At 50.6% G+C, this 14,302-nt stretch overlaps 1 protein-coding gene across 2 annotated transcripts in view; it reads left to right on the top strand.

Moving 5' to 3' along the window:
• The first annotated feature begins 9,107 nt into the window (after positions 1 to 9,107).
• The window catches only part of TWIST2 (twist family bHLH transcription factor 2), a 50,021-nt gene continuing 44,826 nt past the window's right edge, over positions 9,108 to 14,302 (top strand). Inside the window, exon 1 of one of the 2 annotated variants that reach the window (XM_031036532.2) lies at positions 9,108 to 9,622. In XM_031036532.2, coding sequence (XP_030892392.1) covers positions 9,288 to 9,622 — 335 coding nt within the window. In that variant the 5' untranslated portion in view covers positions 9,108 to 9,287. Of the gene's footprint in view, positions 9,806 to 14,302 lie in introns of both variants that reach the window. The other variant, XM_006741155.3, reaches the window with a different exon arrangement.

Raw genomic sequence — 14,302 nt, 5'->3', positions numbered from 1 at the left:
ACAATAAATTCACATGACCTTTTCAGGAAATTTTATGACCAGGCCACAACGGGGCAGGGACTTTATGAGGGGTTGGGGCATGTGTGGTCACCAAAGGCTTCCCTGCACATTATTTAGACAGATTAAAGAAAATCGCACTCCCCATGTCTTGGCAGCGTCCCCCACCCTTTCTAAAACGCCACTAAACATCAAAGTGTGACATGAAGCTTAAGTTCCCAGACAGGGATTTTAGTTGCAGAAAATAGAACCTAGACATCTTTATGTTAAGAAAATCTTAGGGGTCATTCACCCAACCCATTTTTTTCACAAGAGGGGAAAGTGAGTCCCACGGAGAGGAAGGGGTGTCATCCCCTAATCGTTGACAGAATGCAGAATCCTAACTCCTCACCATCCTGCTCTGTTTCTGTCTTTCTGCACCACCTGGTTGGGGTTGGGTTTTAACTTTTTTTTTTCTTACATGATAAAGCAGTGTTTAAATGACATGTGTTCCCATTCTCAACTAGTATATCTCAAAGTGGAGACATAATTATATACAGCAAGAGGAGAAATGGGTGTATGTAACCTCCCTTCTTAATTCCAAGCCTAACTTTGGGGAATTCACAATCACCCTGAGAGAAGTCAAATCCTGCATCTTCTCCCTCTTAAATCTCTCCCTGTCCCGTCCCCTCCTCATCTCAGTACTGATGTTCCTTTGTTCCCTGGTTCCCTGGTTCCATAGTTCCATAGTCCTGTGGTTCCCTGCTTCTCTGGTTCCTTGGTTCTCCCTAGTTTCCTAGTTCCCTGATTTCCTAGTTCCATGGTTCTCTGGTTCTGTGGTTCCTTAGTTCCCTGGTCCCATGGTTCTGTGGCTCCTTGGTTCTGTGGTCCCTTGGTTCCCTAGTTCCGTGGTTCCCTGGTTCTATGGTTCCATGGTTCTGTGGTTCCTTGGTTCCCTGGTTCTCTAGTTCTGTGGCTCCCTGGTTCTGTGATTCCCTGGTTCCTTAGTTCCTTGGTTCCCCGGCTCCCTAGTTCTGTGGTTACCTGGTTCTGTTGTTCCATGGTTCTGTGGTTCTCTGGTTCTATGTTTCCCTGGTTCTGTGGTTCTGTGGTTCCTTGGTTCTGCACTTCCTTGGTTCTGTGATTCCTTGGTTCCCTAGTTCCATGGTTCCCTGGTTCTGTTGTTCCATGGGTTCTCTGGTTCTCTGGTTCTGTTGTTTCATTGTTCTGTGGTTCCCTGGTTCTGTGGTTCTGTGGTTCCTTGGTTCTGCACTTCCTTGGTTCTGTGATTCCTTGGTTCCCTAGTTCCCCAGTTCCCTAGTTCTGTGGTTCCCTGGTTCTGTTGTTCCATAGTTCTGTGGTTCCTTGGTTCTGCGGCTCCCTGGTTCACTAGTTTCCTAGTTCCATGGTTCCCTGGTTCCTTGGTTCCCTGGCTCCCTAGTTCTATGGTTCCCTGGTTCTATGGTTCTGTGGGTCCTTGGTTCCCTGGTTCCCCAGTTCCCTAGTTCTGTGGTCCCATGGTTCTGTGGTCCCTTAGTTCCCTCATTCTCCGGTTCCTTGGTTCCCTAGTTCCATGGTTCCATGGTTCTGTGGTTCCATGGTTCCTTGGTTCCTCAGTTCCTTGGTAGGCTGGCTGGGCTTTTGCAACAGGCTCCTAGTTGGCTGTCCTTTTGCAGCTGCTCTCAAAGTAAAAGTCGGTCATCACCTCTTTTCTTAGAACTCTCCTTTGGTTCCCATTGCCTCCACGAGGAAATCTAAACTCCATACCTTGTCCTATAAGACCCTTGAGAGCCTGGCCTCAACCTTCCTCTGTGGTACCTCCACACACCTCAGTGGACACTCCTTGTTTGTCCAGCATATCTTCCGGTGGGCACTTCCCCACTTTCAGGGCCCCAGACTGCCCTTCTGGTCCCACCCCATCATGAGAGCAACCATATAATCCAGCTGGTTGAATAAGGCCCTTGGGCCCCAGGACACATGGAGAAGTCCAGCCAGTCAGGGTCCTATGCCTGACATCTCTGCTGGAGCTAGAGGAGAAGATTCTATTTAATTAGCATTGCTGTCCCTGGCGGATATGATCCTGCAGGGCTGTCATCTTCAGGCACAAAGGGGAGAGCCCCTTGTACCAAGAGAGAGTGAGCTTCACACAGAGAGGGAAGCAGAGCTGAAGGATGGAGAAGGAGAAAAGAGACACAACAGCACTGAAACTTCTGGATCCAGCTAAGCCTGAAGCCAGCCATAGCCTGAGCTTCCTAAGTAGTGAACTAAAGATTCCTTTTTTTTTTTTTTTGTTAAGCAGATTTGGAGTGTATTTTTGTTACCTACAGCCAAAAGAGTGCTGGCCGCTGAGGCTCTGAGCTCCCAGCCACAGGGACTTCCCCACTGCAGGGACACCATTGCATTTCACCTTGTGGGTCTTGACACATTTTCTTCTCTTTGCCTGAACGCTCTTCTCTCTCCTCTGATGGTAGACTTACTCCACCTTTGCTGATGTCTTTCCCAGTACCCCACACCCAACCGGTCTCTGTCCCTAGGCTTCTCCACAGTCTGGTTCATACTCTTCCATATCTCTCAAGTGGGTGCATTGTGGAGTTTCTGTTTATGGGGCTCCTACTCTACTCCACTTCTTAGCATCGTATTAGACACACAGTGATCATTAATTAAAAGGCTCTGTGTTAATAATCTCCTGTCTTCAATGAATTTCTTCCCACAGTGCACGGTGTGTGTTCTTACTAAGGTGGAACCAGAGTGTGCGGTGCGGAGAGACATCCACCAAGAGTCCCGTTCTCTTTCCACCTGTCAGGCAACAGCATCTGCAGCTCTCCATTTGAAAGTGCGCAGTTTGAAGCAGAGAGGCTGGGAGTGGAGGGGGGGAGGAGAAGAGAGGGCAGAAGATGTGAATGACAAATATGAAGATTAAAAACAAACAGGGCGGGGAGGCGAGAAAAACTATTTGAGCCAATTTCTATTCAAATTATATTAAACAATGGAAATGAGGTTTCTATTTGGGTAATCGGGACTTGCATATATGTGTTGCATTTCTTGCAGGGGGGTTGGGGTGTAGAAAGCATGCCTTCCTGATTCATGACTTAAAGTTAAGGTAAATTAAATCCAGCCACTGCTGGAACAACACCAGATGATAAACTTGCAATCCACGCAGTTGCAAGGCTCCTGGTGGAGGAGGACGGGGAGACAGGCTTGCGGGGGACCCAGCACCCTTTGGTACATGAGCGCCCGTCAGTGGAATAGAACTGGGAGAGAGGAGCTAGCTTTCAGTCTGGGTTCCTAGGTCACTAGGTGAGGTTTCACTTCTGACCCAGGCTCTCTGTGGGCCACCGGCTCTCCTACCCTGAGGGATCAGCAGGGAGCCGTTACCCACCAGAGCTGCAGAGACAGAAGGGGGCACAGGACAACCCGGCCACCAAGCCCCCCTGGAACCCTGCAAGGTGCGCCTCCTGCTCTCTGCACTTGCGTTCAGCTTCTAAACAATGATCTCCAGCAGTTTCCAACTGAAAATGGCAGCTTGCACATAAGCGTTTATTTCTGCTCTCTCCCTTAAACCCATCTAAATTGGGCTAAAAGAAAAGGCAAAAACCCAGATCTCAGAGGAAACAGGAGAGAAGTCCACAGCAGGCATGCTTGGGCAGGTGGAAGGAGGCTGCAGGAGTGGCATCCGACTTGATGGACGGTAGAGGACCGGAAGCCAGAGCACAGGTCAGGGGCATGGCCCTGAGAGCAAGCTGGCTCAGTCCCATGCAGAAGTACCCCCACGTCTCAGCCAACGTCAAGAGCAGATGCATGCTTGGATCCCCTCCCCCATCGCTAAGAGGCCAGGTGCAACCCTGGAAGGAGCTGGATGTTACCTTGGAGAATGTGAGCCAGAGAGGGTTCAGGTGGGTGTGCCAGGCGGTGCTGAGAGGAGAGGAAATGGGAGAGCTTGTACTGCAAACAGGGCGAATGTGTGGAAATCCACGTTCTGAATGGTGAGAGCTCCTTCTAGGCCTTTTCCTTCCCTGGGTGCCAGGACCTTAGAGCCCAGGCTGGGGCTCCAGGGCGGGAGGTACAAGAATTCCTCTCTGGAGATAGTACCAGTCACAAAGGAAATACTGGCAAGTAGTGCGGGTCCCCCCCAAATAGGACCGGGCCCCCAGCTGATCATCCTAAAGTCAGTCTATGAGTGACAACTGGTCCCTTCACCAGCGTGCACACATGCACGTGCATGCACACACACACAACTACACAGGGTCTTACCTACACACACACACACACACACATCCATACTCCTGGCATGCACACCTGCACACACATGCATGTACACACACACATATACACACACAGAGCTGCCAATCAACTCTTTAACATCCAACTCTTGAATCTGGGCTTGGCCATGCGATTTGCATTAGCTCAGGGGAAATCAGCAAATTCCATATAGGCAAAGGCTTGAGAGCACTGTGGTCAGAGTCCTGAGCCCACAGTGAGAATGAGCTGAAGCCAGCCTGCGGGAGAAGCCCTATGGAGGAGGGCAGAGGCGTGCTCGTTGAGAGCCTCCTGACCAGATCTGTTACTGAGACCATCTCAGGCTAGAGCCACGAGGGGACTGGTGGTACGGGAGTGACATCAGGCAGGACTGACAGAAACCCACCCGGCTGAGCGCAGCACAATCTGCCAGCCTACTCGACTGGGAGGAAATGAAATGGGTGCTGTTTTACATTGCTAAGACTAGGTGCGGTTTGTTATGTGACAACAGAAATGAGACGGAACTTGCAGACTTGGGGAAGGTCAATCGTGTGGCTGTCCCAAGGGCAGATCGTTTCAGGCAGGCTCGAGCCTGAGTCCATGCACTGTGTGAGGAGGAGCTACCAGCAGCCCGAGGGACTGGGGTGGCGGGGGGGTAGTGAGCCCAAGCCCCAGGACAGGAGGTCAGAGGGGTGGCAGGGCATCCTCATTGCCAGGCTGGACAGCCTTCCAGAACACGGTAAAGACAGGCTTTTACAAAAAGAGAAATGAGCCCTTTTGGGGTTCTGAGAACAGGAGTGCCAGATCTGATTGCATCCGCACGGCACCATTTAACTTGTCCAAGTAGTATGTGCTGGATTTCCTGGGACTGGCTGCCAAGTCCAGAGGCCGGTGATTTGGTAGGAATCCCTCATGTTAGTTAGCACGGATGAGGTTTGCAAAATGGTGATGTAATCCCACCATTCCGCCCTCATTTATTATCTGGAGTACATCTGCGGAGCAAGACATTTCCCCAACTCTTCTGTTACTTTGAAGTATAATTTGGTAAGAAAGGCTGGTTATGTGCTTGACTCTTTACTTACCAATTTTCAAATCATGACTCAATTTCCCATCATCAGCCTAGGATGACCAGGAAGTTTTTTATTCGATTAACATTAGAAACTCACAGATTTTTACTGTCTGATGTGTTTCCATCCATTATAGTTTTGTTCCGATTGATGCTTCCCTGGCTCCCTCCCTGGCCTGTGGAGGCACCTTTCAGTGCATTCTCGAGTCCTGCTATGACTCAGCAGCCACTCCTGTGTCCTTGCTTTCTGACACAGGAAGATGCTCCAGGCTTATCTAGCACATGCTTTCCCCAGACCCGAAGTCGGCCATTTCTTCCAGGAGAGAACACAATCTGAACCCTAGTGGTGCTCCTTGTCACTGGATCCATCAACGTTTCTAGGTCTTTCCAGGGGTCAGGGCCAGGAAATGCACTGCTGAAGAGAAAATACATCACTGGTATTTCCAACAAATTTAGGATGGCACGGTCTTGCCTAATTTCTTTCCTTTCGTATTTGTATTTCTTTTTTTTGGGGCTGGAAATCTTGATTCCCAAAGACAGAAACATAATAACTGACTTGCGTTAGCTCACAGTTTCAGAATGACAATAGCAATATTGTTACTAGAAACATGAATGTTGAGAACGGTTTAAGTCTTTTTTTTTTAGTTCCTTTTGCCTTCGCAGTATGCAGAGTCGAATTACAGTGTTTATAGCTCTCTTCAGTGATTCCTGTGTGCTGGGGAAAGACACAGAGGTGATACAAAATTAGGGACATTGTCCCATTCTGCTTCTGACTTTTAGGTTTTTTTTTTTTTTTTTCCATTTTGATTTAATTTTTAAATAACTATGTAAAACATTTGTATGATTTCAAGGTCAAATCTACAAAACAAAGTTTATGCAGAAGAGCCTGGCTTGCCTCCCAGACCCCTACACCCTGTTCTCTCTCTCCCATTGTATTTATGCCATGGTTGCTCTTCCCACTGTTGTTTTTACTGAAATTTGGTATATATTGCAAGTCAAAAGAATCATAATATGAGTTTGTTGCAAGAACAACTTTGATTTGATCTTAAAGGCATCAAAGTGTGTCAAAGACCAATGTTAGTCCACATTACAAGGGAATGTTAGTGATGTCAAGAAGTGGCACATCCTGGGGAGAGCCCTAGTGTGCACCTTCTGGACCCCAGTCCAGAGGCGGGGTCTCAGGCAGGGTTTCTTTGTAGAGAACAGCCCACACTGGCTGCTCCACTCAGGAAGCAACTTATTAGAGGACATGATAAAATTGCCGTGAGCTGAGTAAACAGGCTCCAAGCAGAGCTCCCTTCCAGATCACTGCACCAGGAACACAGCGGTTCCAGAAGCATCCTGGAATCGAGGAGCTGCTGCTGTGCCTACTCCTGAAAACTGATGCTCATGCCCTAACTCTATAGACGTCCAGGGACCACACACTGTGCTGCCGAGAAAAACCAATCACATCCCTCCCCGCCACACCCCCCACCCCAGGACTAGACGACAGGGCAGAGTGGATGGCCCTCTTTCCCCTACACATCCCATGAGAGCGCTCTTACAGACCAGGGCTGCCACAGTCTGAGAAAGGGCACCCTGGCTTTACAATTCCAGAAGGAACAGAGGAAAGATGGGAAGGAGAGTGGGCACCCAGCCACCCATGCATGCAGAGGAACTGTTCTGCTAACATTAGATGTGCAATGGAAGAACCATTACCATAAAGGCTTGTCGGCTTGTCATATGCCCTCCTGAGCAAGTTTTCAGGGGGAAATTTTTCAGGGGATTTTTTTTTTTTTTTGAAGGAGACTCTTGCCTGTATGAGATGTGTGGCTTGAACACTAGATTTCAGCCTTTTGTCGGTATGCCTTTACCCTGCCAGTGTTATTGCTGTAATTTAGGCAAATGATTGGTTTTTAGACCTGACTTCCAGAAAGTGTTCTGCTGCCCATCATCAGTAGGAGAGACAGGAGGGTGGGGAGCAGACTCCCAGGCTGGGTCTGCACCTCCCTAAATTCCCTCCAGCTTCCGGGAGGGAGTCTGTCACTGCGCTCATTTAAGCTGGGCCAAAACGAGGGTCTGGGTCTTGGGACTCCCCAAGCTAAAGGACACACGGAGTTGGTAAAAGAGCAGGAAATTTCTTCTGTCCTGCCGTGAGCCGGACGCAAGGTCCAAGACTAGTCTGGGAGGGCGCAGGCCCTTCCTACGCGGGAAGCCCGGGAAGGGCTGTGCCCTGGGCCGGTAGGACGGCTGGGAAGCAGGCTTCCCTCGCTGTCTCCATCGTACCTCACATTTATTTTCGAAGTTTGGAGAAGGATATAGGAAGCCAGATAAACCGCGAGCCTTCTCAGAGCAGGGGAAGGGGTCGGTCGGGCGGGGTGGGGCTGGGCGCGGTGACTCTGCAGGACCCTTTAGTCATAGGATCGTGAGGCCGGCGGGTGGGTTAGAAACTGCAAACAGCGCTGTAATGTGGCCACCTCCGTGTGCGGGCCTGCTCTTCCCAGACCTTTGCTCCGCTCACCGCTGGGGAAATGTCCCCCTCGAGCGGCCGGGGTCCGCGCACGGCCGCCCGCGGGGTTCCTAACGCGGTGGTCGCTGCCCGCCTGGCGGCCGAGGAGCAGCGGAGGCCGAGCGCTCCGCCGGCCCCGACTTCAACTTCAATAAAAGGGCCCACCCGCCCTTGATCACGCGGCTTGCCTGACAGCCGGGCTCAGGCCCGGGCCTAATTGAGCCCGGGTCACCTGGGAATAGGTTCAAAGGCATCAAAGCCGTAAACCACCTCCAGGCCCTGAGCCAGAGCGGCCTGGCGAACAAAGAGCCGCCCCCCCCTTCCCCGAACCACTTCAAACGCGCCCGCGCTCGGCGTCCAGATGGCGCGGGGCCGGGGTCCGCGGTGTCGCCCGCCGAGGCCAGGCCCCGCGCTCCCGCCACCCAGTGCCCTCCTGCCTGCAGGCGCCCAGCGCAGGGGAGGCTGTGCAGTTCCCCAGACTGCCCTCCGGGCCACTGCCGACTGGCGAAGCGGAGGGGGAGCGCAGAGGCTGGGGCCCCGCACCGGGGGCCTGGCGGTCGCCCCCGCCCCGTACCCGGCATCCCAGGCAGGGCCAAGCAGGTGGGCGCGGTGGGCGCCGGCGCTCCCGCAGAGGCTCGCTGGGGCGCTCAAGTTTGAAAGCACTTAGAAGGAAGGTCTGCAAAGGGCGTCGGTGCCGGGATCCCCAGCAAGTTGGGGTGAGAAAGGCCACCCAACACGAAGCCTGGGCAGAGCCGGCGCGTGTGCACTGATCCCCGAGGCGCGTGCGGCGGGCAGCGGCGTCTCGGAGGGCACCCGAGTGTCCGCACGCCTGTGGTCCGGGCGCCGGGACCCCTGCCCGCGCGCGTCGTCCACCCAGACTGAGTGTGCGGGCCGCGGCGCGGACTCGCGGCGCTCCCGGGGGGCAGCCAAGGAGCACACAGGCCGGAGCACGGCCGGGGCTCCCCGCCTCGTCCTCACCTCCCGGGAGCGCATCTAGGGTAGGACTCAGCTCCCGTGCCCTTCGCGCCCCGGGGAGATCCTGCAGCTTGGCGGGGCCCGATCTCCACGTTAAGGAGCAGACAAAGCAGGTCGGCAATGCCCAGGGCGCCGGGCGGCCGGAGAGTTCAGATCCCGGTCCGGGGGCGCGGGCGGCGCGCAAAGGCCCGGCCTCCGGGGTGCCCGCCGCGGCCGGGGCCGAAGGGGGAGGCAAAACTGAAAGTGCCGCGCCGGGGGGCGGGGGCGGCCGGCGAAGGCCCCAGAACTCGTCCTGCCCCCGGCCGCCGCGGCCAATCAGCGCGCCGCCCTCGCTCCTGACAACTATTTAGCAACCCAGCCCGGCTAGAGTTTCCAAAAAAGTTAGAATAACTTCCTCTCCCGGAGACCTCGGTTTTGCACAAGCCGGCCTTGAAATCAGAGCCTTTCGAGCAGCTCGGAGAGCGTGTGCTCGGCGACCGCGGGCTTGGCCAGCGGCGCGCGCTCGGCGCCCGGCGCCCCCAGCCCCAAGCGCGCCGGGCGGGCGCCATGGAGGAGGGCTCCAGCTCGCCCGTGTCCCCCGTGGACAGCCTGGGCACCAGCGAGGAGGAGCTCGAGAGGCAGCCCAAGCGCTTTGGCCGGAAGCGGCGCTACAGCAAGAAGTCGAGCGAAGATGGCAGCCCGACCCCAAGCAAGCGCGGCAAGAAGGGCAGCCCGAGCGCGCAGTCCTTCGAGGAGCTGCAGAGCCAGCGCATCCTGGCCAACGTGCGCGAGCGCCAGCGCACCCAGTCGCTCAACGAGGCCTTCGCGGCGCTGCGCAAGATCATCCCCACGCTGCCTTCGGACAAGCTCAGCAAGATCCAGACGCTCAAGCTGGCCGCCAGGTACATAGACTTCCTCTACCAGGTCCTGCAGAGCGACGAGATGGACAATAAGATGACCAGCTGCAGCTACGTGGCCCACGAGCGCCTCAGCTACGCCTTCTCCGTGTGGCGCATGGAGGGCGCGTGGTCCATGTCCGCCTCCCACTAGCGCCGCGCCACCCACGTCCGGACCCGCGCGCCAGGGTAGGTGCAGTGCGCGCGACCGGCGCCCTCCGCAGCGGGGGGCGGGCGGCCCGGCCCGCGCATCCCTCCTCGTGGAGGCCCTGCGGGCCGCGGCGGCGCGGTGGGGGTGCTTTTCCTCGCAGCAACAGAAAGGGGTCGGTTGGGAAGCTCCCATGTCCCAGGGGCACCCTTGGGGACTTTTGCAAGTTTCCCTGCTGGGTGTCAGTCGGGAGCCGAGGGGTGGGGGGCGGTGACAGCCGTACTTTCCATGTTGCTGCTGCTGTGGGCGCCTGTGTGTGACCGTCGGGAGAGTGGGCGTCGGAAGAACGGCCGGCAGCCTAGCCACTGGCCTTTGCGTCGTCCGGAGCCGAGGCCGCCCGGGAGGCTGCCCGAGCCGGGTTGCGCCTGGCGCGGCTTTGCCCTCTTCCCGGGAAGTCGCAGAACCCGTTCGTGGTGCGGACACTGAGTTTTCGCCGACGGCTCGAGCAGGGCCTCCCGGCCCGCTCTTCGGGAGCCCAGCCGTCAGCGCCCTGGCCGGCCGGGTGGGCGCAGAGGGGCGGGCCGGCGGCCAGGTTTGCCTTGGGGAGGGCGGGAGGACACTGTCCCGCGCTGGTGGCCCCGGGGCCACTGCAGCGGGAGAGCCTGGGTCGGCCCTGCGCCGGGAGCGCGGGAGCCAGGGACCGGGCTGAGGCGCGGAGACCAGAGCGCCTAGGCCGGGAGCACACCCCAGGGGTTCGGAAACCCGCTGCCCGCAGGCAGGTGGACGGATCTCGGAGCTGGGAGCCTCTGGTTGCAGCCTTGAACCTGGAGAGTTTGGGAGGGGGCTCTGCCCGCGCTGCCTCCCGGCGCCCGGCCCGCAGGAGAGCACAAGGGGTCCAGGTTGGGAAACAGGTTTGCGGGCGAAGGGGACACAGCTGCTGAGAGCATTTGGAAACTCCGGTGTGCTCTGGAAGAGCGGTCAGGGAGCCCTGCACCAGCTCACTTTCACCAGACACCTTGCAAGTCCCTTTAGACAAGCTCTAACTCCCGAGGCGCCTTCCATTGCAGAAGGCTTTGTGAGGCTGGTGGGCATTTCCCCTCCAAGGGTTCTCCAGAGCAATGGGAAGGTGCAAAATATTCTGGGGGGGGGGGGTTGGTAAAGATGCTTACTACTTAGTATGCTTTAGTTTCCTGCTCATCTTGCAATGTTTTTGTAAGTCTCTACTTCACACAGAAGGAATTTAGATTAATCCAGAGTGTGCCCCCGCCCGTTCTCCCAAACTTATCTATTTCTTTTTTATGTGGTTCTGTAATATCTGCAAATGTTTTTGCTGTGGTCACAAAAGGCTGATATAGCACAAGTGAATTTTTTAATTTAAGTTTTTATTTCTGTGCCACTGAAAATTCTTTTGATGAAATTGCCCCCCTTAAGATAATGATCGTTTTATAGGTTTTTAAAAGAAAGAATTTTTAGCAGAGAATAACTTTTGGGAATCTTCTATCTTTGTCAAAAACAGATGGAAAGTATCCCAATCACATATTTCTCTAGGAAAGAAAGTTTGGATTGGCTGAGTAGTAAAATGCTAGAGGGGGAATAATACATTAATTCTGGGTTTTGCTGCCTAAATTATGAGCTTCCATTAGTTAATTCCATTTACCCTTTAGACCATCCATAGTTTACAGCACATCTGAAGTAAGGACAAACAGATGAGGAATGTCATCTTTGTAAAACATACATGTATAGCTTTGTTTAAGGAAATTGTCAACAGAATTATCCTTAAGACTTCCCTCCAGACAATTATGGAAAACAAATACCAGGAGATATTACCTTAATGCAAAATTTAGTAGGATCATTTAAAATTCATTTTAAAATAATTGCATTCCTCAAACTTAGAGAATCAGACATAGATCACAAGTAAAGTCATATAAAAATAAAATATTATTTATTTATTTATTATAAGTGTTGAGGGTTTTTTGGGAAAAATCCTTAAAATATAACAGATAACACATTCAGCTGGAGAACGAATAATCTATATGGCGGCCTATTTATTTTTATATACTTGAATATAACTAATTCCAGTAAGCCAATTTCTTTAGATAGATAGATAAGCACTCTCTACAAGAAGAGAAGGGAAATGTGGACATTTTTGATACACCAATAATTCTGGACACACCTTGTTTTTACTTATCAGGCATGTTGGGCAAACATTTTTCTTTTTTTTTGCTTGTTTGTTTTTATCACATTACTCTCTGTGAATATAAATACAATCATGATTGGTTTGATTTCCTGAAAATGTTGCTAAATGACATTTATTATTTGTAATATTTTTAAGAAGTGTTAGTTACATGTATCAGCAAAGAATTTCTAGAACTTTCAGTAAATTGTGTGTGATTTTAATGTCTCAATATGAGATATTTTCACATATATGAAATAAGCTGTGTCCAGATGAACAGCAACAACCACAAAAAGCCTAAATTGTTCCCTTGAAATAAAGAGGAGCATAGGAAATGGTGTTTGACTGGTGCCAATATTTATCCTGACTTTCTTCTTTGGTCTGGTATTGAAACATACAAATGTACTATAAATCAGGCATCTTTAGACAGTCAGCTGAGTTCATCTAATTGGAAAAATCTCAAAGGAAGTTTTTAATCTCATTAAATAAATGCTGAAGCTTTAGGAACAGAGTCAGGGGCACCTGGCTTGGAGGAAGGCGATGATTATCAGACATTTTTCCTATTCTCCGCTTTGTCATTAAAGAAAACATCTTCCCTGACTCCTGCAATATGCACAGATTTTCAGTAGGTTACTGTACTCAACAAACTACTTTTTTTTTTTTCCGAGAATTTTTAGTTTGGAACTTTGGAGAACAGAGTGTGACCCTCTCACCTTCTAAAAAGTGTGTAAGCCTGTTCCTCCCTGCTGAACATTTACTTCTTGGAGGTGTTTGTTAACTGCTGTATTTGGAATGCTAGCTGGTCTCCAAAGCAAATGAATTCCCCATGGGGAACGTACATGCAGGAGAGATTTTGATTGATCCGAAGAAGTGGAATGAAAGACTGAGCTATCTAAAATACAAATATTGTTTTGTTATAACATCCCCGTCAACAAGATCCAATGGAGGGAGCTGACCTCTGTGATGTGGGTATATTGTTCTTTAAGGGTCTGTGGTTATTCTTTCAACCTTGCATGAAGAAGTCTTGCTAAGTATCTGGCCAGTGCGGGCGGGGGATGGAGGAATGGGACTTTGAGAGTGGCTGTTTGAGGTCATTTGAAATATAGTACTTTATTGAGGTTTTCTGAAAACTGTACTATTTTCAGACAAGTCTTGAGCATGAAAGAATTGAGTTTCCATCATCCTTGCTTCACTATATTCTGGGATGGACGGCACAGATGCCAGATTCCTCTTGCCTGGCAAAAAAGACCATAAAGTAAACTCTTTCTGAGCAGAGCACTATAACTCATAACTTTAGTTTAAATCTGGGCTTTAAAAAAAACAAATATTTTAATAAGCCAATTTTAAAGGCTGAACTTTTATGACAGTTTTTAAGCTTAGTATTTATATTAATCTATTCTCACTGGTGTCTTTAAAAACTCTGTGAATGCGTGCTGGAATGTCTGTTTATGTTTGTGTCTTTTCCTGGGAAAGGATAAATGTGCTGCAAAAAGCAAACCAAATACAAAGTTCTCCACCAGCAAAGAGTTCACGAATGAGGCAATGAAACTCAAAGAAGAGGTGAATAAGTTACTGTAGCCAAGAAGCAGCCATAAAGAAGAAGGAGAATCTAAGCGATATGGACAAGATAGAATAGTAAAATCAGAAACTGTTTAAATAGATAACTCTGCATGGTTACTGGAGTCTACACATGTGATAAAATTGTATAGAATGAAACACACACACACGACACTTAAAGCTGGTGAAATCTGAATAAGTTCTGGAGATTTTATCAGTGTTAATTTCCCAGTTGTGACATTGCATTATAGCTTTGCAAGATGTTACCATTGGGGGAAACTGAGTAAAGAGAATAAGAGACTCTCTGTGCATTATTTCTTACAACTTCATATGAATCTACAGTTATCTCAAAATAAAAAGGAAAGGATATCCCACAAGAACTTAAAAATTTTTCTGTATTCAAACAAGCAAATTATATAAGGAATTATTATGCCTCATCTCAGAGTAATAAGCTATAAATGTGGTTTGAGCCCAAATCCACTTTTTTCCTGATGTCATTTGCATTTTGTACTTCTTTTCAAAATATGAGGAATTTCAAAACATTTCCACTATATAATTAATGGTGGTTCCTTCTTATCCTTGAATAGAGTAGAATCCCAGAATTCTGAGAGGAGAAATACCAGTGAATACTTTTTTTTTTCCTATACTAAGAAACAAAATATTTTTCAAAGAAATTTTAGGAAATATTTACCTGAAACTGACCCAACAAATGCTTTTAAGATACTAAGCCTACACTGACATGCATGAAACACACACACAATTCTAAAACCCTCGGTTTGTAAAAATTATTCACCAAGAGGTGTAGAGA

This window comes from Leptonychotes weddellii, chromosome 3, assembly GCF_054177405.1.
Source record: "Leptonychotes weddellii isolate Sample4059 chromosome 3, ASM5417740v2, whole genome shotgun sequence".
In the NCBI taxonomy this organism is placed as follows: domain Eukaryota; kingdom Metazoa; phylum Chordata; class Mammalia; order Carnivora; family Phocidae; genus Leptonychotes; species Leptonychotes weddellii.
Note: the sequence above shows the minus strand (reverse complement) of the source record. Positions and strands in the feature narration are given on the sequence as shown.